The sequence below is a fragment of the Hyla sarda genome, chromosome 1 (genome assembly GCF_029499605.1).
Source record: "Hyla sarda isolate aHylSar1 chromosome 1, aHylSar1.hap1, whole genome shotgun sequence".
Taxonomy (NCBI): Eukaryota; Metazoa; Chordata; class Amphibia; order Anura; family Hylidae; genus Hyla; species Hyla sarda.
The window spans coordinates 502172917-502197522 of NC_079189.1; the positions used below are offsets into that span (position 1 = coordinate 502172917).

General features: G+C 41.4%; 1 protein-coding gene across 7 annotated transcripts in view; it reads right to left on the bottom strand.

The window, feature by feature from the left end:
* FER (FER tyrosine kinase) overlaps window positions 1–24606 on the bottom strand; it is a 312225-nt gene that overhangs the window by 210136 nt on the left and 77483 nt on the right. For all 7 annotated transcript variants that reach the window (XM_056537490.1, XM_056537495.1, XM_056537491.1 and 4 more), the window contains 5 exons: window positions 17540–17723; window positions 16584–16721; window positions 13514–13633; window positions 6631–6753; window positions 1946–2135 (listed from right to left, as the gene is read on the bottom strand). In XM_056537490.1, the coding sequence (XP_056393465.1) occupies window positions 1946–2135; window positions 6631–6753; window positions 13514–13633; window positions 16584–16721; window positions 17540–17723 (755 nt within the window). The remainder of the gene's footprint in view (window positions 1–1945; window positions 2136–6630; window positions 6754–13513; window positions 13634–16583; window positions 16722–17539; window positions 17724–24606) is intronic.

The following is a 24606-nucleotide window of genomic DNA, read 5'->3' on the forward strand; positions in this document are numbered from 1 at the left end:
CGCAAAAAAAAAGCCCTCATATGGGTCGGTGAATGGAAATATAAAAAAGTTATGAATGGATTTTAGAAGACGAGGAGAAAAAACTAAAAAGCTAAAATAAAATTGACTGTGTCCTTAAAGGGGTATTCAAGGAAAAAAACTATTTTTTTTATATCAACTGGCTACAGAAAGTTAGGGTGCATGCACACTACGTTTCTTAAGATACGGGACCGTATACGGCTGGGGAGAGGGGGGCGGAGAGTCGTGGGCGGGTCAACCGCACGCTGCCATATGCGGTCCCGTATCTAATGTATTTCAATGAGTGACCGGAGTGAAAAGCTGCCTCCGGTCGGCTCCGTTTTGGCCCATATATGGTTTCCCGACCGAACCTAAAAACGTAGTCAACAGCGTTTTTAGGTCTGGTCGGGAAACCAAATACGGGGCAAAACGGAGCCAACCGGAGGCAGCGTTTCACTCCGGTCGCTCATTAAAATACATTAGATATGGGACCGCATACGGCAGCGTGAGGTTGCCCCGCCCCCGACTCTCCGCCCCCCTCTCCCCAGCCATATACGGTCCCCTATCTTAAGAAACGTAGTGTGCATGCACCCTTAGACAGATTTGTAAATTATTTCTATAAAAAAAATCCTAATCCTTCCCATAATTATCAGCTGCTGAAGTGGAGTTGTTCTTTTCTGTCTGGCACAGTGCTCTCTGCTGACATCTCTGCTTGTCTCGGGAACTGCACAGAGTAGAAGAGGTTTTGCGATGGGGATTTGCTTCTACTCTGGACAGTTCTGGAGACAGGTGTCATCAGAGAGCACTTAGACAGAAAAGAACAACTCAGTTTCAGCAGCTCATAAGTACTGAAAGGATTAAGATTTTTTAATAGAAGTTATTTACAAATCTGTTTAACTTTTTGGAGTCAGTTGACATATAAAAAAAAAAGTTTTTTATGGATAACCCCTTTAATGTCAAAATGGGCTGTGTCCTTAAGGGGTTAATCACTGCACTGTGTTTGCTTGAGAATGATCCATTATAGGAATAAAATGTTGCTGTGCTTCATGCTCGATAGGTGTATAAACAATAACTTCATTAGATGATTGGAGAGAAGCTTCTTTACTATTTGTGGATCATCTATGCTATGTTTATGCAAATATTTGACAATAAAATGTTACATAACATGGGAAATGTACAGTTACAGTACCTAGTTCTCTTTTCAGTCCTTATGCCATAGAACCACTGACACTCAGGCTTCCCTGCATGGCCACTAGCTTCTCCGACTTTCCTATGCACAACATTCTTCTACAGTTTGAGACAGGTGCCCAGAGTTGATAAATACCATCAAACCTCCGAGGGTGGTGGCCAAGTCTTAAAGTGTACCTGCCATTGGCAAAAACTTTCTATATAATGTAGAAAATAACATTATAATGTATATTAGTGATATACTTTGGATTGAAAAATTGTTATACTTTTGTCCCTGCAGCTACTGCCCTGGGGACAAGCGGGGCCCTTTGCCCTGGGGACAAGCGGGGCCCTGTGCCCTGGGGACAAGCGGGGCCCTGTGCCCTTGGGACAAGCGGGGCCCTGTGCCCTGGGGACAAGCGGGGCCCTGTGCCCTGGGGACAAGCGGGGCCCTGTGCCTTGGGGACAAGCGGGGCCCTGTGCCCTGGGGACAAGCGGGGCCCTGTGCCCTGGGGACAAGCGGGGCCCTGTGCCCTGGGGACAAGCGGGGCCCTGTGAGGCTCTGTGACACACTCCTGGCTCACAAAGCAGGATGATTGACCTGTCGGGAGTCCTACTTGTCCTGACAGAGACAATATACATTAGAAATATACAAATAATGGTATTATCTACATTTTATAAAAAGTTTCTGCTAACGACGGGTACACTAAGACTACAAAAGCACATTGTGCATAGAGTAGTCAGCGTGATTAATAAGTTTGTACTGAATGAAGCCACTTACCATAGAAGTTACTGATCTAGCGTCTTCTTCATAATTTACTACAGGAGGAGGTTCCTTCCCTTCATTCTCTTGAACCTTACAATCAAGCAGCTCCTTCTGGGCAGCTAACTTGGTTTCTGTACATTTGAGATGCTGTATGGTCTGCTTTAGCTCTTCCAGAGCCTGTTTTCGACTCAACAACAACACAATGCTGAAGAAGAAGAAAAAGATCAATTTTATTACTGGATAAAATGCACTATTTCCAGCAGTCCTGGATGGTTCATGCAGTAAAACGGTCCACATGTATACAATAATATATTTGGAGGAGTGGAGGAGATAAGCCTTTTATACATTGTCCAAATCAGCTTCCAAAATCAACAAACATGTCAAGAAAAATAGAACTGATTTCCAATGGGAAGAAACAATTGTGATGTCACCAAAGATGCACCAATTACTAGCACCACCACTCAATATCAGTCCTATCACCTGAATGCTTTTCACATCTGGGGCTACTTCGAAACGCTACAATCTTTTCTCGACAAAGAGAAAGCTCAATTATGAAAAGCAAGATGCCACATTGTATGTTCAGGCATAAATGATACCTATTTATCTAATCAGAATGAAGGACAGATAAAGTAGAATAATTATCATTATGGAATCAATGGGAAAGTGAATTCTAGAGATAACATAAGGACACAAACAAAAAAAATTTCTTGGTTTAACCCCTTCTCACCACAAAGGGATTATGCCATGATTATCCACAGGATAGGAGATAACTTGCTAATAAGTAGGGGTCAGACTGCTGGGAGCTCCACCGATCACAACAATGGAGGTCAACTGTCCCCTAAGTAAATAGGGGTGGCAGCGAGTATGCTCGGCCAATGCTCCATGCCTTGCCTAGGGGAATTGTTTTACATTTTTTTTTTTTTATGGGACATGCAGATGTTGCAAAGCACTGATCCCTGCTGTGTTCACAAATCCCCTAGGCATATCTATATATGGAGCCGCATGCGGCAAAGGAAAATAGACTTCTATTCTCTTGCATGGTGAGGGTCCTAGCAGTCAGACCTCCACTGATTACCTAGTTATCCCCTCTCTCTATCCAATGGTTTCCCAGACACAGCCATACACAATCAATCCATATCGGCTGTTACATTTTAAAAAGAAAAACTATTTTTCTGAGAATGTTCCATGATCATTGTCTTCTGCAAAATCATTTGTGGGCAAAATACCCTTTGTCCAACAATTGGCCCAAATTTCAAACATGGCCAACTTCAGTGCAGATGGTGGCAGTCAATGGTCAGCTAAAATGATCGTTCTTTGCTCAATTTCATGATCATTTTGTCTGACATTGTCCGTCTTCATCAACTTTAATGTGTATGGGCACCTCTAGTCTGTTTCGGACAGTTCACACAGAACTAATAACAAACATGTAGTTCTTTAGCACAAAATGATTATGGTATAATGTCACACAACAAAAGACTTATGTGTCTACTTTGCTGAGAATCTGCTAAAAATGTTCTAAATGGCAAAACCTTCTTTAACATGCAGGGATGCAATGCTGTTACCCTTTTTTATAAACAAAAATATGCCCTTATGGCCTCATTTAGAGTTTAGTCAGGGTGAGGAAAACAGGGTTCTATATAGCTTGGCGAGATGCGGGTATTTTGAAAGTTCATCCCCTTCTCCATCCGACTGAACTTTGGTATTTTTCCTTCTCTGAGATGTGTGCCAAATAAAATTTGGGGGAGGGCCACTTTTTGCAGTATAGCCAGGTACAGGCCTTCCTGAGGCCTCGGCTCACTGATCTGTCTAAGGAGCATAGGCCACCCTCTTTTGATACCCTAGTGACTAATAACGCTCCACGTCATTCTCTTTCCCAACAGTACTGTCCTGTTCATAGGAGGGGCAGTGGTGATGTAGCTAGTTCCCTATTTACTTACTGGGAAGGGAAACTGGGTAAGGCGTCTCTAGCCTTGCCTGTTTTAGACAGATGGGGAAAAATGCGGAAGATAGTGGTGAATGAGGTGTGGCGAGACGCAATTTAAAATAATGCATCATGCGTTATATGAATTTACATTCCCGAGAACCCCTGAACGCCCAGTTGGAATAGAACACTGTCCTAATTGTGGGGAAAGGGGCACAGACTTGTTACATGGCCTGCTGTTGTGTTCCCGATCCAGTGCATTTTGGAGAGCTAATAGACTTGATTTATGCTATATTGAGGATTAAGTTGCCTTTAGATAACTTTTAGTTCTTTATGGGGCAAGCTTATTGTGTCTTTTGTTCTCGCTTATGAATACATGATGCTTTCTTAAGGAAAGTCAATGTTATGCTTTATCCTGTAATTCCTGTCTCTTTTTCAGTTGTGCTGTTTGTTATGTCAGGGGATTGTCCCGGCTCAGCCTACTATTTTATTTTATTTGATTTTTCAAATATAAATATTTATCAAAAAACAAGAAACAAAACCCTCTTAAATATAATTTAACATAATCTTTGTCATATAATTAACATATAACTGATTTATTATACAAAAAGTATAAATAAAACTTAGCACTGGTCCCCTGTTGAGTTTTGCAGCACAAAAAGTGACCAGCTGTACAGATTTTTACTATGAGCAGCTTGTCAATTTCTGCTGTGAATTTCGCTGTAGTTTCACCACAGATATGGTGATAAAAAAAATAAAAAAAATAACAAGTCACAGAGACGTGTGATAAGTTTTAATTGTCGAGTTCTCAGTACTGAAATCCCCACCAATCAGAACGAGTAGGGATACAGTGTGCTTTACTTTAGGTTCCCACTGTTCTTTGTCTAGCTGCTCCATTATAAGTCTATGAAGCCGCAAGACCGATAACTGGGAAGCAAAAAATTTAGCGTGCAGTATCCACGCTTGTTCTGATCGCTGACTAAATGACAAAATACTAATACCACACGCTTGCACATTTCAAGCAGACACTCTGCACTTGCTCATTGCTTCAGAGGTATACAAGAAATATTCTTGATGTACAGCTCTAAAAGAAAGCAAAAACAAGGTGTGACTGGCATTTCCAAACCGTATCAATGCAACCATCCAAACATCCAGTGGAGAGATGATCTAAAGCATTATCAAAGCCTCCTTGTTGAAAGAGAGGCACTATTAAAGGGGTACTCCAGTGGAAAAGTTTTTTTCTTTTTTAAATAAACTGGTGCCAGAAAGTTAAACAGATTTGTAAATAACTTTTATTAAAAAATCTTAATCCGTCCAGTACTTATTAGCTGCTGCATACTACAGAAGAAATTCTTATCTTTTTGGAACACAGAGCTGTTTGCTGACATCACGAGCACAGTGCTTTCTGCTGACATCGCTGTCCATTTTAGGAACTGTCCAGAGTAGGAGAAAATCCCCATAGCAAACATATGCTGCTCTGGACAGTTCCTAAAATGGACAGAGATGTTAGCAGGGAGCACTGTGCTCGTGATATCAGCAGAGAGCACTGTGCTTGTGATGTCAGCAGAGAGCTCTGTGTTAAAAAAAGAAAATTTCTTCTGTAGTATTCAGCAGCTAATAAGTACTGTAAGGATTAAGATTTTTTTTTAATATAAGTAATTTACAAATCTGTTTAACTTTCTGGCACAAGTTGATTTAAAAAAAAAAGTTTTCCACTGGAGTACCCCTTTAACCCCTTCACGACCACGGACGTAAATGTATGTCCTGGCTTGGCGGGACTTCCCGCACCAGGACGTACATTTACGTCCAGTGTATGACCGCGAGCATCGTAACGGTGCTCGCGTCATACACGGCAGGACCCGCGCGGATGTCCGCCATTAACCCCTCAGATGGCGTGATCAATACAGATCACGGCATCTGCAGCATTGCGGTAATTTGATTGGATGATCGGATCGCCCGCAGCGCTGCCGCGGGGATCCGATCATCCAGCATGGCGGCCGGAGGTCCCCTCACCTGGCTCTGGCCGTCTCCCGGGGTCTTCTGCTCTGGTCTGCAATCGAGCAGACCAGAGCAGAAGATCACCGATAATACTGAGCAGTGCTGTGTCCTATACATAGCACTGCACAGTATTAGCAATCAAAGAATTGCTATAGATAGTCCCCTAAGGGGACATAAAAAGTGTAAAAAAAAAAAAGTGAAAAATCCCCTCCCCCAATAAAAATGAAAATTGTCCGTTTTTCCCATTTTACCCCCAAAAATATATTTTTTTATAAACATATTTGGTATTGCCGAGTGCGTAAATGTCCGAACTATCAAAATATAATGTTAATGATCCCGTACGGTGAATGGCGTAAACAAGACCTTATATGGGTCTGTAGATGGAAATATAAAAGAGTTATGGATTTTAGAAGGCAAGGAGGAAAAAACGAAAACGCAAAAATTTAATTGGCCTGGTCCTTAAGGTGAATGAAAACTGACAGGCTGTTCACCTGCACTAAATCAAATACACTGCAATATAGTGTGGGTGAACTCTATACACAGCGCAATGCCCGCCCTTCCGATGAATATTCAAATTTCTTCACCGGACAGAATTATGCAAATGACCCATCATTGTAATGCTGTTCACCCGTACTATAACCCAGTGTATTGGGTTTAGTGTGGGTGAACAGCCTATCAGTTTCCCTTTTAGGTCATTGATAATTCACGCAGCCATACATCAAATTTTACGATAACCATTTGCTAAAAAAAAAAAAAAAAAAAAAAACACCAAGAAACCTACTCAGATTTTTTTTCACAAGCATTTGCAGACTCTTCAATCTCCTTTTCGCTTTCAGCCAGAAGCTCCTCCTTGCTTGTAAGTGACTGCTGTGCATGTACGAGCTCCTCAGATGCAGTTTTTAACCTGCAAAACAAATTGTGATATATTCCTTAGATGACACAGAGGGCAACACAAGCCGAGTAAATTGAGCCCAACATGAAATCTCTGTCCACAAAGGTGGCATTTAAACAGAAAATGATAAATCCTGCTTAGTTTTAAGCAAGGCAGAGCAGCCGCTCACACATTTCATTCTAACAAGTTCTTGCACTAAGATGCATAAGATACGATCAAGCAAGACAGGTTGCTGTCTAATAAAACAGGCCATTATGTGGGAAACGGACTGAATTTTTTACTAGATAAAAAGGTGGGGATCTTTCGCACCAAGTTATAAAGGACAGGTCAACAGCAATATTTAATTAATGTATCATATAAAATATAGCTCATGACTATGATTAGAGAATAGGTTTTGTGTATATACAGGGATCCCTCAACTTACAATGGCCTCAACATACAATAGTTTCAACATACAATGGTCTTTTCTGGACCATTGTAACTTGGAACCAGACTCAACATACAATGCTATGGAATCTGCAAAACGTGTCAATGGCTGGAAGAACCGACCAATCAGAATGTATATTTCACTGGTAAAACCCTGGTGTCTGGTAGCGCCCCCTACAGTACAGGGAGGTATTACATGTTCTGTACTCTTCACCTGTGCCAGGGTTAGCTGCTCCTTTGGGCATCAGGTGAGGGCGGCTCCATTTTCTTTTTTTTTTTTTAGGACATTGCGTGTTCTGTACAGGACTCTTAAGAAGCTCCTGTCCTCTACATAGACCAGTGTTTCCCAAAGAGGTTGCCTCCAGCTGTTGCAAAACTACAACTCCCAGCATGCCCGGACAGCCTTTGGCTGTCCGGGCATGCGGGGAGTTGTAGTTTTGCAACAGCTGGAGGCACCCTGGTTGGGAAACACTGAAATAGACAGTGATTTACAGCTCCCAGCAGATCTTTATTACTTTTATCTGTAAGGATTTGCTTTATCTATATTAGTTATCTACTTATTTTTCTTTAATCCTCACTTTTTCCTATTTTTGGATGACATTTTGGTGCCTTCAGAACCAATTACCAGGTTTCCATAGAGTTATGGTCTCAACATACGATGGTTTCAACATACAATGGTCGTCCTGGAACCAATTAATATTGTAACTTGGGGGACCACTGTATGTATATATATATATATATATATATATATATATATACACACATATATACACACACACACATATATATATATATATATATACACACATATACTTACAGTATATATATATTATACTACAAGGCTGTGATCAGACACACTGGAGGATATTTAATTATGCGTTTATCCTTATTTCTTGCCATAAAATGTATCAAAATAGGGTGCATTTCTTCAGATGTCCTAGTCACACTTACACTAAAATTTAAACAGCATTAGTAAATCTGCCCACTGGATTTGCTAAAACCCAAATCTGAAGCTCATGGGTTAAGAAACAGATTCAGTAAATGTGCCCCCACCTCATTTATAACATTGGTAAGTTATGTAGTGCAGGGGCACAGGAGTGACTGCACTTTCTAAACCCCCTATCGCCACATCCTTGACATAATGCACCTACTTACAGCCGAAAAAATCCATACAGAATTCCGGGCATGCAGTGGTTTTGCCGTGCATTTTACTTTGCAAATTCTAACCTTCCAGTTAGAGTTGCTGAAGTTTTTTATATCAGCAACCTGATAAGACTAAGCAGATCAAGAAGGGGTAAGAATATGTAATCTTAAAGAATTTACGAATAACTTTCTACAAGCGAGCAAGTTATAAGGGAGGATAGTCTAAAACCTTGACTCATCTCATACAAAATGTAAATGAAAATCACTATGACATGTCATTTAATCTTGTGAATGTCAGTCTTAAATGGCGTCTAAAAATGAAGAAAAATGTCACATTCCCGTCAGACTTCAAAAGAACGTTTGAAGAAAGATAAACTTTCATTTTCATTCTTTGTAAAAAGTGCAGGAAGCTGTCCCTGGATGACTTCCAATAAATGACAAAAGCTTCAAGCACCTGTTAACTATGTCAACCTCGGGAGTAGAAATGCTAAAGCTCATCTTGTAAGATTCACAGAAAAAGAAATCAGACTCACATCATATCACTAAAAAGGTCATACTAACCAATGTATAAGATTCCAGCAGCCGCTCACTGCAGGAGGCGGAGGAGCCACAATCTTATCTTGCGTGTAGCACCATTTAGATTTCCTGAAAGTCTTATGGAGAGACGAGTCCCTGGCTGCCCCTGCTTATTGTTACAGTCAGATAAAGTCATTTAAAGGAAAGGCTAAATATCCGCAATGACTTCCCTTAAGTGGGCAAAGGTATAAAGCAACAGTTTTTAAAGAGGTACTCCGGTGCTTAGACATCTTATCCCCTATCCAAAGGATAGGGGATAAGATGCCTGATCGCGGGAGTCCCGCTGCTGGGGACGCCCGTGATCTTGTAGCAGGACCCCGTTTGTAATCAGTCCCTGGAGCGTGTTCGCTCCGGGTCTGATTACCGATAACCATAGGGCAGGTGGCGTGTGACGTCACGCCTCCGCCCCCATGTGACGTCACGATCCACCCCTCAATGCAAGTCTATGGGAGGGGGCGTGACAGCTATCACGCCCCCTCCCGTAGGTTTGCATTGAAGGGCGGAGCGTGACGTCACATGGGGGCGGAGGCGTGACGTCACACGCCACCTGCCCTATGGTTATCGGTAATCAGACCCGGAGCGAACACGCTCCAGGGACTGATTACAAACGGGGTGCCGCGTGCAAGATCCCGGGGGTCCCCAGCAGCGGGACTCCCGCGATCAGGCATCTTATCCCCTATCCTTTGGATAGGGGATAAGATGTCTAAGCACAGGAGAACCCCATCAACAAAAGGGCTTCTTTGAGAGCAATGACACAGCTCAATGATAAAGGTATGTACATATTATGTAAGGATCAATAAACACAGTACAGTGGTCCCTCAAGTTACAATATTAATTGGTTCTGGGATGACCATTGTATGTTGAAACCATTGTATGTTGAGACCCGAACTCTATGGAAACCTGGTAATTGGTTCTGAAGCCACCAAAATGTCATCCAAAAATAGGAAAAAGGTGAGGATTAAAGAAAAATAAGTAGATAACTAATACAGATAAAGCAAATCCTTACATATAAAAGTAAGAAAGATCTGCTGGGAGCTGTATATCACTTTCTATGTCAGTGTTTCCTAACCAGGGTGCCTCCAGCTGTTGCAAAACTACAACTTCCAGCATGCCCGGACAGCCAACGGCTGGAAGTTGTAGTTTTGCAACAGCTGGAGGCACCCTGGTTGGGAAACAATGGTTTATGTAGAGGAAAGGAGCTTCTTCAGGGTCCTATACAGTACACACAGTGTCCCAAATGGAGCCACCCTTAATTGGTGTCCAAAAGAGCAGCTAACCCAGGCACAGGTAAGGAGTAGTACAGAACTTGTAGTTCCTACCTGTACTGTAGGGGGCGCTACCAGACAGCCAGTCAGTAATTGAGGGGATTTACCAGTAAAATGCCCATTCTGATTGGTCAGTTCCTCCAGTTGTGACACGTTTCACAGATCTGGACTGTCCCCATCATTGTATGTTGAGTCTGGTTTCAAGTTACAATGGTTCAGAAAAAAACATTTTATGTTGAAACTATTGTATGTTGAGGCCATTGTAAGTTGAGGGATCACTTGTATTACCATCCATATTGTACTGTAAATAGAAATTAACCCCACCCACCAGAATGAACCGAGTAGTGCCAGACTACGTAGCTCTCACATTACCTTTTCAGGTTGCTTTACCTTAAAAGTAACTGAGTCTTAATAAAATGACTGGGGATTTATCCCAATACACCTCTTTGTCAGGTGAACTGTTGAGCCTCTAAGGGGGGAATTTTTCATTATTGTCTGTGGTAGATGTGTTTTACAGTCAAAAATTTATAGCTGTGAAAGTACTGACGTCATATTTATGATAAATCTGTCTGTGCAATACACAGCTAAGAACAATTACCTGAGTACAGTAACGTTGGAAGTGTCTGTGATAAGTGCTGCGTGTTGCTGTATTGTTGCCCTCTGCTGACCACTATAACTTTCTTATTTTTCCATACATGGGGCCATGATCGGTACTTTTTAGCAGTACAACTTTTGCCTAGATGTGATGTTTTGTAACTTTTTTTTCCCATGATTTTGGGATATGATGTGACCAGAAAATCAGCAACTTAGTACTTTGGAATTTTCATCGCCACATTTTATGTTAACAGTTCGGACATTTCCACCCATAGCGAAAACAAATATGATTATATATAGTTCATAGTTTTCCGTTTTTTTATTTTTTTTATTTTTTTATTTATTTATTTATTTGGACAATGGGAAAAGAGGGTAATTTTTTTTAGGGGAGGGGCTTATTCACATTTATTAAAATCAGGGGGTACTGAGAGTTGTAGTTGTGTACCATAGAGAGAGACACGTTAGGACAACGATCCACCAACCTATGACTCTCCAGCTGTTGCAAAACTACAACTCGCATGATGAGCGTTGTAGCTTAGCAACAGCTGGAGGCACCTTGGTGTTAAAATTCAAGCCCCTGGCCACCTGTCTGCTAGCTGTTGCAACTACAACTACCAGCTTGCCCTTACAGTGAGGACAGATGAGGGCGGGTGGCCGAGGAGCGGAGCTGGCCAGCTCACAGAAATATGAAATCATGGCACATCACGGCTCTGGGCGGTAAATATGAAATTACATTGCTGTACTTCCATACTCCCGGGAGCCGGCCAGCTCCACTCCATGGCCACCCACACGCATCTACCACCTTCCCGCTAGCTGTTCCAACGACAACTCCCAGCATGTCCTCACTGTAAGGGCATGCTGGGAGTTGTAGTTGCAACACTTTTTTTTAAATGCTCTCCACAGGCATTTTTGTAAGCCAGGTCTGACATGGTGATGATTTGAGACTTTTTGGGGTGGTTTGTGACTTTCCCCAAAAAGTCACAATGATAAATTCCAGACCACTGCAAACAATTAACACAGATTTGACTGTCTACAGTCATTTCTAAGAAATCTGCAGTGCAGTGGAAAGTTGCAGAAAAGGAGGATGAGATTTTTTTTTTAAGACTTTTTACTGCAAAATAATAAAGCTGTTTATAAATCCCCCCTAAGTCTTTAATTAACTTACAGTTTAAACAGGAATAACAGAACAACAGAAAAATGCTGACTTCTAGTGAAAGATGTCCCAAAAATGTATTTCGCTGGGAGTATTTACTAACACAGACTTGAGAGGTTACAGGTCTTCTTTATATAGGGTGCCCCACTAACAACCTTTGCCCCTTACGAAAATGAGAGTGGATCCTGTCTCTGTAAAATGGTGGTACCAGGGCTCCCATCTAAATGTATTCCACTAGTCAAACTCCTAGTGCTCATACATTTAGACCCTATATTGTGGACAGGGGATAAGTGCTGTTGGACCAAACGCTTAAAGTGGTACTCCGCTGCTCAGCGTTTGGCACAAACTGACGGGGCCATGACATCACAAGCTCCCAGCGCCGGCTCCAGCGTTCAGAACAGTTTGTTCCAAATGCTGAGCAGCGGAGTACCTCTTTAATGTCACTTTAAAGGGGTATTCCAGGCAAAACCTTTATATATATATATATATATATATATATATATATATATATATATCTCAACTGGCTCCGGAAAGTTAAACAGATTTTCTAAATTACTTCTATTAAAAAATCTTAATCTTTCCAATAGTTATTAGCTTCTGAAGTTTTCTGTCTAACTGCTTAATGATGATGTCACGTCCCAGGAGCTGTGCATGATGGGAGAATATCCCCATAGGAACTGCACAGCTCCCGGGACGTGAGTCATCAGAGAGCAGTTAGACAGAAAACAACAACAACTCAACTTCAGAACCTAATAACTATTGGAAGGATTAAGATTTTTTAATAGAAGTAATTTACAAATCTGTTTAACTTTCTGGAGCCAGTTGATATATAAAAAAGAGTTTTGGCCTGGAATACCCCTTTAACACTTCTGCACAATGGCTCATGCATGTGAAGAAAAATAAGCCGGACAGGTAAGTTTAGCTCCCATAGTACCGGCTATCAAAGAAATGGCATAACGGATTTACCAAACAAAAGCAGCAGCAGATCGAGTATGGATGATCAGTGTTTGTTCAAAGGACCATTTACATGACCTAAACATCGGAAGTGAATGGCCACACAACTGAATGTTGAATGGTTTGTTTGGGTGTTTACTTCCCTTATTGCCAGCAGCACATCCCCTGTAAACACTGGAAGATGTTCTGCCCACAAATGTTTGGGTCATATACAACATGCCATCCTCTACCTCTTCCACAAGGCAATAAGCGACTTGTATAAAAGGGCCTTAGGAAGCAATATAATTATTTTGCAATAAATATTCTAAATTTTTGTGTTCTCATGTTCAGATTTTTTATGCGGTTTTTAAACCATAAATGAAGGATGTGTATAAGGTAAAGACTAAGGGGGAGATTTATCAAAACCAGTGGAGGAGAAAAGCTTAGATCAGATTGTCTCTTATTTTTCAGAGACCTTTTCCTCTGCATTGTTTTTACTACTCTTCTCATCAGACTGTTTTTTTTTTTTTTAATCCATTCTTAGCATTTGCATCAGAAACAGCATCAAATCCATAAAAGAGGAATCATATTGATACTTGGAAAATATTTTTTGGGAAAAAAAAAAAAAAAAAACATGGCCATTGTAAGGCTGTCAAGTATTTCCATAATCAAAATATCTTACATTGAATTTAAGCTGTCTGCTGTGAGATTGTTCCACATTATTTCGTTGGCTTGCAGGTTTTCAATTTCTTCCAGTAAAGACAAGTCAAATTCAATGTCCTCTTTCTTGGTCTCTGGGGACCTATTATAAAGACAACAAAACAGAACATGATAGGTCACAGATAACAAACAAAAACAGTTTGTTGCACTTCGACTGAAGTTCATACAGAAATTAGCAGTAGGTCAGATTGATAGATATGAGAGAGAGAGATTGATATAATCTAGACATATATGAGACAGATAGATGGACAGACAGACATTCTGTTCAAAATATATGCAAAAAAAAATGGAAAAGTACATTCTGAGTAAGGTGCAAAAAAAATCCTAAAGATGAAGAGTAGGGGGAATAGAAACAAACAAACATGTAGGTGCCGGATCAAAGTGACAGTAAAAGGAATGCTTTAACCCCTTAAGGACAAACCAGTTTTTGCCTTGAAGACACAACCAGGTTACATTTGCGTTTTCAGTTTTGTTCCTCACCTTTCAAAGCCATAGCACATTTTTCATCCACAGAGCCATATGAGGGCTTGTTTTTTTGCAGGACGAATTGTACTTTGTAATGACACCTTTCATTTTACCCAGTGCACTTTGAGGTAACGCTGACATGTAATCTTTCTGTGGGTCAATACGATTACAACAATACCCATTTTTACATGCTTGTCTTTTATTGTACTACTTTTAAAAACAGTCAATGTGAAAAATTGCCCTGTTCTGATCCCCTATAACTATTTTTCCATATGCAGCCTCATTTTTGCGCTGTGATCTGTAGTTTTTATTGGTTCCATTTTCATTTTGATGGGACTTTTTGATCACTTATTTAGTTCTGATACATGATGTGAGGAAAAAAAGCTCCAATTTCGGCATTTGGAATGGTTTTACATTTGCGCCGTTCACCATACGGGATCATAAACATAACATTTTTATAAGAATGGACATTTCCGCACACAGCAATTCAAAATATGTTTTTTATATATATATATATATATATATATATATATATATATTTTTTTTTTTTTTTTTTTTTTACATTATTTTTAATAATTAAAAAGATGAAGGGTGTGATTTGAAGTTTTTTTTAAATATATTTTTTATATTAAGCATTTTCAAATATTACAACAACATAGACAGGAGTTTACACTCCCGAAACGCGACAGGAACCCAATAACTAGAGCACAGATGATATCAGAAGAAACATATCATGGTGGGTACAAGTGAGAAGAAAAGACATTAGTTACATCCATTTTACTTTAAACTGTGGAGCGCGTCCATACTGTGCAGGAAACTATCAAAAGGAGTGTGTCCACTCACTGCATGGACATCCACTAATCTAGGTTTGAGAAACGCCATTAATTGATTATACTGCACGAAGTGGCAAGGACCGATTCTGTAAAGTCCGCCTAGTTCCTGCAAGGTGAGATAGTCTGCTTCCCTAGAGTGAAGTAGCTGACAGACCACCTCCACACCCGCCGATCTCCAATCTTGAAATAATGCATTCTAACGCCCCAGTGGGAATGTTGGGTGGGACAACAAAGGCATCTCTTTATTAATCAGGAAGAGTAGCTTCATAGCCCCTCTGCAAGCCTTCCAAGCCGCAATGGGGTGTCGCAAAAATAGACTACCTTTAACTTGCCTCGGAAGGGACGTGTAACAGGTGTGGAGGAGAGCTGAGAGTGACCATGGACAAACCATCCATTCATCTAAGGACAACACCCAATAGGTTGAGGTGCCATTCAGCCAGTCAATACTATGACGCAGAAGACAGGCCAAATTGTAATGTCGGACATCAGGGAAATGTATCCCCCCCCTGTTCCCTTGGCAGCATCAATTTCTTAAGTGAGATCCGGGGTCTCTTATTAGCCCAAATAAATTTTGTGAAGTCGGAATTCAGTAATGCAACATCCCTGTGTTTTAACAACATAGGGATTGGCTGCATGGGGTACAACAGTTATGAAAAACACATTATCTTTAACAGATGACAGCGTGCCATAAAGGGAAGGGGAAGGAATTGCCATTTCTTAAGTTCTGCCAATAGTTCTGCAACAATGGAGGGTAATTGAGGGTGTAAAGGGAACTCTGAACAGCCAACATGAATCCCCAAATACTTTATAGAGGAATATAACCCCCCTGATGTCTAGCAAGACACTATTGGTCTGATAAATTTGAAAACTGTACTCGTATCCGAAAACCTTAAGTAAACACTCCCCAAAGCTCCTGCGTCGGACCCGAAAGGAAAATCAGTATATCGTCCGCAAATAAGGTGGTATGTAACGTCGTGGATCCCAATGTAATTCCAGCCGCAAACAAAGATGACTCCAACACTCGAGCAAGAGGCTCTATCGCCATAATAAAACAACAGGGGGGGGGGGGGGGGGAGGAAAAAAAAATGGTCATATAGATCTGTGCTCGAGGGTTGGAGTATAAGGACAATGGATAGTCCAGAAAAGTCCCTGAAAAGCCTATTGACCGGAGCACCTTCCCATCGCACGCTATTAAAGGCCTTTGCGGCATCTAAGGATAGAATAGCAGGCGAGGAGTGTAACTCAGGATGTAAGTGCACATTATCTAGAACAGCAATAACCTTATGAATATTAGCAATGGCTGCAGTCCCAGAACAAAGCCAACCTGAGAGGAATTAATGAGACGTGGGAGCACCAGGGCCAGACGGTCTGCCAAAATTTTGGATAGGAGTTTCAGGTCTACATTGATTAATGTTATTGGACAATAGCCATGCGGTGTAAAAGCATCCTTTCCAGGCTTAGGCAAAACCCGGATATAAGCCGTATTGATCGCCTCAGAAATAGGCAACCCCAAAAGATATGCATTATATAACTCCAGTAAAGTTGGGGACAATTCTTGTAGAAGAATCTTAAAGAAATCACCAGAAAAACCGTCCGGACCTGGAGCTTTCCCAGAGGGTAGTCTCCAGTCTCCGCTGGTAGCGGAAGTGCCATGATTAAAAAATGTTATTAGGTGTATATGGAGTAATAGATAAAAGACACAAATTAATGTAGATATTAAAACAAAATACTTACTTATGTTTCTCAATAAAGTTTTCATACTCTGTGCTTGGATTTATTTCTTGAACACACATCTCAATTTCTTTATGCACAGCCACAATTTCATCAGACACAAGACTAGTAATCTGACAATATTCATCAAAGATCCCTTTGCTGGAATAAAAGAATAACAGTTTAACATTTGAAAAAGGACATTTAGACTTAAGGTTTTTCCATCAAATTCAGTTCAATACACGCTATGCATGAACTCCCCCATATTTCCACATGTTTATGCAAAGTACAACACACAAAAAAGGGGGTTATCACTCACACACGTAAGCATGTTACCACCACCTTGTATTCAGTCAATAACCACATACTAATGCAGCACACAGACACTTTTAGAAAAAGTTTATTTCCCACGTGCTATTTAACTGCATTGTTTTGACTCCCCACAAAACCTCTCAACCTTGAAACATTACAGTAACACATGTTGTGAATAAACCAGAAAAACGTTTTCCTAAAAAAGAAGTGTGTGTGAGGCTTTGTTTTGTAATTATGCAAAACAAAAAAGTCCCGATAGTGAACTTATTTATAACTTTATTTATAACTACTAAAAAGCAAAGTTATAGAAAGTAGATACTAAAGTATTAGTTAAGACCAAAGACTTGAAGAAATTCTCATTTGCAAAGAAATGGTAGCTGAAAAAGTAGTCATGTCATACAAGTTATCAAATCCCAATCTCATACGAGCTAGCAAAAATGGAGATAGAGAGAAATGCAACTGCACCTCCTCCTCCAGAGAGAAAGGAAGGAATATCCAAAAATAAACCCTACTTAGACGATCCACTTCTGTCCTGGTAAGACAGGTTAGGAACACTGAATTTGGTTTCTTGCACATAACTGGCTGTTCTGCACATCTTAAATTATGACCCTGAATAAATAAATAACAATCCGATTTACATAGCAGAAGGATTATGACTTATGTCTTACAGGCCTTTGATCATCTCCTCTTGCATGGTCTGTAGAGAATCCAGAAGAAGAGGAAGAGTGGAATCATAATACTGATCCTGGTGAAGCTGGGCTCCTTTAAGGGAAAGCACGTACTGGTTATGGAGCATGTGGAGTTTCATAGTGGCTTTGTCATATCGGTCCTTGGCTTTTTCTGTCTCTTTACCTGTGTTGTATTAATGAGACACAAAGTTATAATGTCAAAAAGATTCAACCAGTGGTTATACCTCTAAAACATACTTCTTTAAAAAGGTATTCCCACTTCAAATAAAGATGGCTCCTGGCCCCCTCTGGCATGCTTGTAACTGCTGGACATAGTTGCACAGCTGAAAGCAGGTGAATTATGAAATTTGTGTGACTCCTATTGACTTTAATGCAAGCCATACTATTTACGTAACTTTGTGCACACCAGTCCACGCCTTCCTGAACGGATGCAAGTGACTGCCCAATCAGTCAATCACTGGATTAGGCAGACACCACTGCGGACAGATGTTGACAGAGCAGCCCATCACCTGCATCAGTCCAGAGCCCTATACAGTAGATTGCAGGGGTCCCAGTGGTCAGATCCCCCATTGATAATCCCCTTATCCTCTATCTAGGGGATAGGAGTCTTAAAAGTTTAGATCCCTGGACCACCCTTTTAAGCTGGTCATTTATGCAAGACATCATCATATTCATTGCAATAGGAAATGGATGGAGTCACAAAAGAAAATGAGAACCTATTTTTCCAACTGTATTAAATGCCAACCAGACCAAGTGTCCAATAATTTAAATGGTCAGAATGATAGTAATTTATGAAGCAATCAGCTTGCGTCAATGGACCAGTGATTTGCGGGGACTTGTCTTGTGGACGTAATTAAAGTGCAAAAATGAGCCAGTACTGTGCTTGTGTTAATCCAGACTATGGGGGAGATTTATTAAGTCCGATCTTTTTTAAACATCAGATTTATGTAAAACGTTGCAAATGTTTGCAGCGCTGGATTTACTTAGAGGCGGATCTGAGGTTGTCCAAGCGCCAGACATAATAATGTAGGCCAGCCCAGAGCAGCGACTTACTCCTACATGCTGGCAAAAACTGTAGCAACGCACCCTTCCCACCACATTGGTATGAGTGGCGCCGATTGTAAACACTTGCAAAACATTTTTGCACAAAAATTTTGTGACTCTCCCTGGCACGCACCATTGATAAATGCAACCGCCTGTCCTATGTGTACATCGATAGATGTGCAACAATAGAAGGAATGATTTCTAAATGAATTACAAGATAAAATAAAATCATTTCCACTTAACCAGCTCATCACCACTGCAGCCACATTCTAAAAGGGGCTGGCTCATTTAAGGCTCTGTTCATATTTGTACTACAACAGTTCTTTCAAACTTGTCAGAAATTTTTATGACAAGTCTGCAGTGCTATACTTGGCATTGAAGGGGTACTCCGGTGGAAAACTTTTTTTTTATTTTATTTTTTTTAAACAAATGGTGCCAGAAAGGTAAACAGATTTATAAATTACTTCTATTAAAAAATCTTAATCCTTCCAGTACTTATTAGCTGCTGAATACTACAGAGAAAATACTTTTCTTTTTGGAACACAGTGCTCTCTGCTAAATCACAAGCACAGTGCTCTCTGCTGACATCTCTGTCCATTTTAAGAACTGACCAGAGCAGCATATGTTTGCTATGGGGATTTTCTCCTACTCTGGATAGTTCTTAAAATGGACAGAGATGTCAGCAGAGAGCACTGTGCTCCTGATGTCAGCAGAGAGCTCTGTGTTCAAAAAAGAAAATAATTTCTTCTGTAGTATTCAGCAGCTAATAAGTACTGGAAGGATTAAGATTTTTTAATAGAAGTAATTTACAAATCTGTTTACCTTTCTGGCACCAGTTGATTTAAAAAAATTAAGTTTTCCATTGGAGTACCCCTTTAAAAATTCTGGAACCTTAGCATCAACCTGACAGACCTCACAGTCAAATCAAAGTAGCTGTGGGATCTTGTAGGGTCTGTTGGCATCTGAAAACATATTCAGCCCTGTTAAAATGGAAATGACATTGCTAGTGTGAACGGAGCCTTTAAACAGGAAGACTAAAATAACAATAATAGACTGTGAAATACAGGGGACTCAAGCTCAAGTTTTACAATTTGCACAATTTCATCAATGTATGTTATCTGTATTTTGCTATCGAATGCAAAGTGCAGTAATGGAAGTATGTATATTATTTATATATATATATATATATATATATATATATATATATATATATATATATAAAAAAAAAATTTTATATATATTTGCTCTATTGTTATTTATAAAAAAAAAAAAAACTAGTGTAGACACAGGGGCTACCTCAAGAGTCTAAGGCAGTGGTTTCAAAATGTGGCCCTCTAGATATTGCAAAACTTCAACTCCCAGCATGCCCGGACAGCCAATGGCTGTCCGGGCATGCTGGGAGTTGAAGTTTTGCAACATCTGGAGAGACACAGTTTGAGACTACTGCCTTAGACTCTTGAGTCTAAGGTATAAGAACATGTAAACCAACCCTCTGGTCTGAAAAAAAGTTCTGCAAGTTTTAGACAATCTATATCGCACTTGCACTACTGGTGGAGCTTGGCACGGAGGTGGCATGGCCACCCAGGGCAAAGGTGTTATCCAGGAAAAAACTTTTTTTTATATATAAACTGGCTCCAGAAAGTTAAACAGATTTGTAAATTACTTCTATTAAAAAATATTAATCCTTTCAGTACTTATGAGCTGCTGAAGTTGAGTTGTTCTTTTCTGTCTAAGTGCTCTCTGATGACACCTGTCTCTGGAACTGTCCAGAGTAGAAGCAAATCCAAAAAGCAAACCTCTTCTACTCTGTACAGTTCCCAAAACAAGCAGAGATGTCAGCAGAGAGCACTGTTGCCAGATAGAAAAGAACAACTCAAATTCAGCATTCAGATTTTTTTATAGAAGTAATTTACAAATCTGTTTAACTTTCTGGAGCCAGCTGATATAAAAAACAAAGTTTTTTTCCTGGAATACCCCTTTAACCCCTTAAGGACTCAGCCCATTTTGGCCTTAAGGACTCAGACAATTAAATTTTTACGTTTTCATTTTTTCCTCCTCCCCTTCTAAAAATCATAACTCTTTTATATTTTCATCCACAGACTAGTATGAGGGCTTGTTTTTTGCGCGTCCAGTTGTCCTTTGTAATGACATAACTCATTATATCATAAAATGTATGGTGCAACCAAAAAACACTATTTTTGGGGGGAAATTAAAAAGAAAAACGCAATTTTGCTAATTTTGGGAGGTTTCGTTTTCACGCTGTACAATTTACGCAAAAAATGACGTGTTATTCTGAGGGTCAATATGATTAAAATGATACCCATTATTACATACTTTTATATTATTGTTGTGCTTAAAAAAAATCACAAACTTTTTAACCAAATTAGTACGTTTATAATCCCTTTATTTTGATGACCTCTAACTTTTTTATTTTTCCGTATAAGCGGCGGTATGAGGGCTCATTTTTTGCGCCATGATCTGTACTTTTTTTTGATACCACATTTGCATATAAAAAAACTTTTAATACATTTTTTATAATTTTTTTTTAATAAAATGTATTAAAAAAGAAGGAATTTTGGACTTTTTTTTTTTACGTTCACGCCGTTCACCGTACGGGATCATTAACATTTTATTTTAATAGTTCGGACATTTACGCACGCGGCGATACCAAATAGGTCTATTAAATTTATTTTTTACGCTTTTTGGGGGTAAAATAGGAAAAAACGAACATTTTACTTATTTATTGGGGGAGGGGATTTTTCACTTTTTTTTTTACTTTTACTTTTACATTTTTTTAAAAAATTTTTTACACTTGAATAATCCCCATAGGGGACTATTCATAGCAATACCATGATTGCTAATACTGATTTGTTCTATGTATAGGACAAAGAACAGATCAGTGTTATCGGCTATCTTCTGTTCTGGTCTGCTCGATCTCAGACCAGAGCAGAAGACGGAAGGAGGAAGGTGAGGGGACCTCCGTGCGGCGTTCTGAATGATCGGATCCCCGCAGCAGCGCTGCGGGCGATCCGATCATTCATTGAAATCGCGCACTGCCGCAGATGCCGGGATCTGTGTTGATCCCGGCACCTGAGGGGTTAATGGCGGACGCCCGCGAGATCGCCGGCGGGTCCCTGGCTGCGATCAGCAGCCTGGGATCAGCCGCGCATGACATGGGCATCGCTCCGATGCCCGCGGTTATGCACAGGACGTAAATGTACGTCCTGGCGCGTTAAGTACCACCGCACCAGGACGTACATTTACGTCCTGCGTCCTTAAGGGGTTAATAATGCTGCTATAAATCTCATATTAATAATGCTGCTATAAATCTCATATCTCACATAATCAAGTTGCACTACCAAGTACCACTTGACACCAAAGTAGTATCATGCGCCTCTTATTCAAGGTAATGGTCATATGACTAGTGGAAGTTAGCTGTGAATACAGCTAATTGAATTTGTGGGAGGAGTCTGGAACCACTATATTTACTAGGGTTCGGGCAATAGGGTCCTCGTGGTGTCAGCGGCGGTTGCTACAGTGTACGTCACTTCCGGCTGGATTTGGCTCCGAATCACGGGTCAGGTAAGCGAACAGCTGGGCGGCTGTACGCCAGTCTTCCTTCCGGACGTGAAGCCGTCTTTCGCTTCCAGCTACCAGGTACGAACTTTGTTTCTGGCCGGAACAGGGCGCGTGCGCGATCCCGCTCCCCTCACGCTATGCCCGCCGGCAGGACGGGGAGTGGGGGTTGTAAGCATCTTTGCTTCGGGAGGTTCACTGTGCGGGGTGGGGGAGGCAGGGGGGGTGGGGAGGGAGGGGTTATGCCGGTTGTAGGGGTAGAGTACCGCCGGGCAGGTCCGCGGCTTGGGCCATGCAGCTCCTGGCTTGGGGGCGTTCTTGGTTCCTGCTGTTGCTAGGGAGCCGGGGGGGGGGGAGGAGCCATGACGGGAGCTGCATGCTTAGGCTGTACATCCAACAGTAGGGAGTGTATCCCTTGGTCGGAATAAAAAAAAAAAAAAAAAAAGAGAAAGGTTTATCTTGGTCACATGATCTCGATTGTTTACGTGGTTTACTTGTTGTTTCAGCTACAAGCGACGGCAAGCTCGGCTCGTGTCATAATCTTGAGGCCATACCTTGATTAAAGCGAAGCTGGTTATCTGAAAATATATATATAAGAGGGGATCGCTTAGTGATTTGCTTAGCTACGGTTAGTTATTTCCTGTGTTACGTATGTTTAGCAAGATTGCGGTACGGGTGACGGCCTTTCATTAGGTGTTTACACAGGGTTTCTCAGTTCGGCTACATTAGGTCTCATGTTCCATTTTTGGTTACAGGTCCGTGAGACGTACCCTGGTGGTTTTCCATTGCATCCTCCCTTCCGTGACAATCGTGGTAGGGTTTCATCTGCTTATGGCTATGCTTCCGTTCTCAATTTTATGTTGTTGATGTTAGGTTAGCATGTTTATTGAAAAAATAAATAAATAAAAATAAAAAATCATATGTATTTTCTGATGTCTTTTTCTCAGGTGATCCTAGGGCATTCCTTCCTTTCCACCTACTTTCGTGTATATCTAAGGTAGCTTAATTGGTTTTGCAGGGGTAGGCACGTGGTTAAAACATTTTCTGCACATAAGTCACCTCTTTTTCTGCTGTGTAGCTCACGGTTCACGAGTTGTCTAGGGTGTTGCTTTCTAGATGGAGAGGGGGGGGGGGATCTCTGGTAGTCACTGTATGTTACTAGTTTTCGTCTTCCGGTTTCAGAGGCGGATTATCGGATAATCCTCGAATCCTCAGCCTGTATTGCCAGGGCAGGTGCATTATAGGGCATGCTGGTAGAGGTGGGTTGCCCTCGTCAATCCTCGTGCCTCGTAGTCCAGCTTAGGTCACATGGTTCAGTTAAATTGTCTTGTCTTTACTCACTCCTTGAGGCAGATTGTTCGTCAATCCACGCGCCTCCTGTTTGTTTTGGTGTCTTTAGTTTCTATGGGGGACAAGGGGCTAGAGTCATCTGCCCTGATAGTTATCATTGTCATTCTTAGGTGATGTCTCTGGTTTCGGACAGCATGGAAGGGGCGGCCGCTCCCCCCTCGCCCGCCAGGTCATATTCAGCGGGAAGCGTACAGTCTCTTAGGACTTGGACCGTTCCTAGGATAACGGCCGAATTACGTCGTCGGGGGATTCCTTTCCCTGCGACGGCTAGAAAGGCGGAGCTTTATCGTATTATGTGTTCTCAAGGCACCCCGGGGTCTCAGGATCAGACAGATCAGGGGTCCGTTGCCCTGGTACAGATCCATGCCATGCTCAACTCTCTTACTACATCCATGCAGAATGTACAGGACAGATTAACTACTTTGGAGGCTCGTACTGCCTCCGTGGTTCCGACTGTAGCTTCCGGGTCCGCGGCAACTTCAGCGCAGGGCGTTCCTGCGCAGGTGGCAGGCTCGTCAGGGTCTGCGATCGGTCAGGCCTCTCTTGTTTTCTCGGCACCAGCAGTCTCCTCTGTGCCTCCTGCCCCACAAGAGTCGGGCACGGCATCATTAGGGGTCTACCCCGCGGCGGGGGTCGCAGGCACAGGTACGTCTGCTCCAACTGTTACTCTCATTCCTGCGCACTTCATACCGGAAGCCATCAGGAGGGATATCCTAGAAGGGAAAGACGTGAATTTGGCTTCCCTCCTGGTGGCTTCCCAGGACGTGCTGGACAATAAAACGTTTGCTTGCGGTGAAGTTTCCGTAGTGGTCAAGGCAAGGGATCCGAGGTTAAACAGGAAATTAAATATTCCCGAGTTTGTACTGGCATTCGGCCTTTATAGAGATGTTGTGTGTGCGGCCAGTCCTAGCAGGAGAATTGAGCTTGACCAGTATCTCCATAAATTAGTCGATCTCGGGTACAAGTACGAAGGCTTCGCCTTCTATGACTATCACCGGTCATTTTCGGCACAAGCTGCAGCTACACTGTTCCAGTTCCAACAAACTACCAACTGGGCGGTACTTGATACCGAGCTT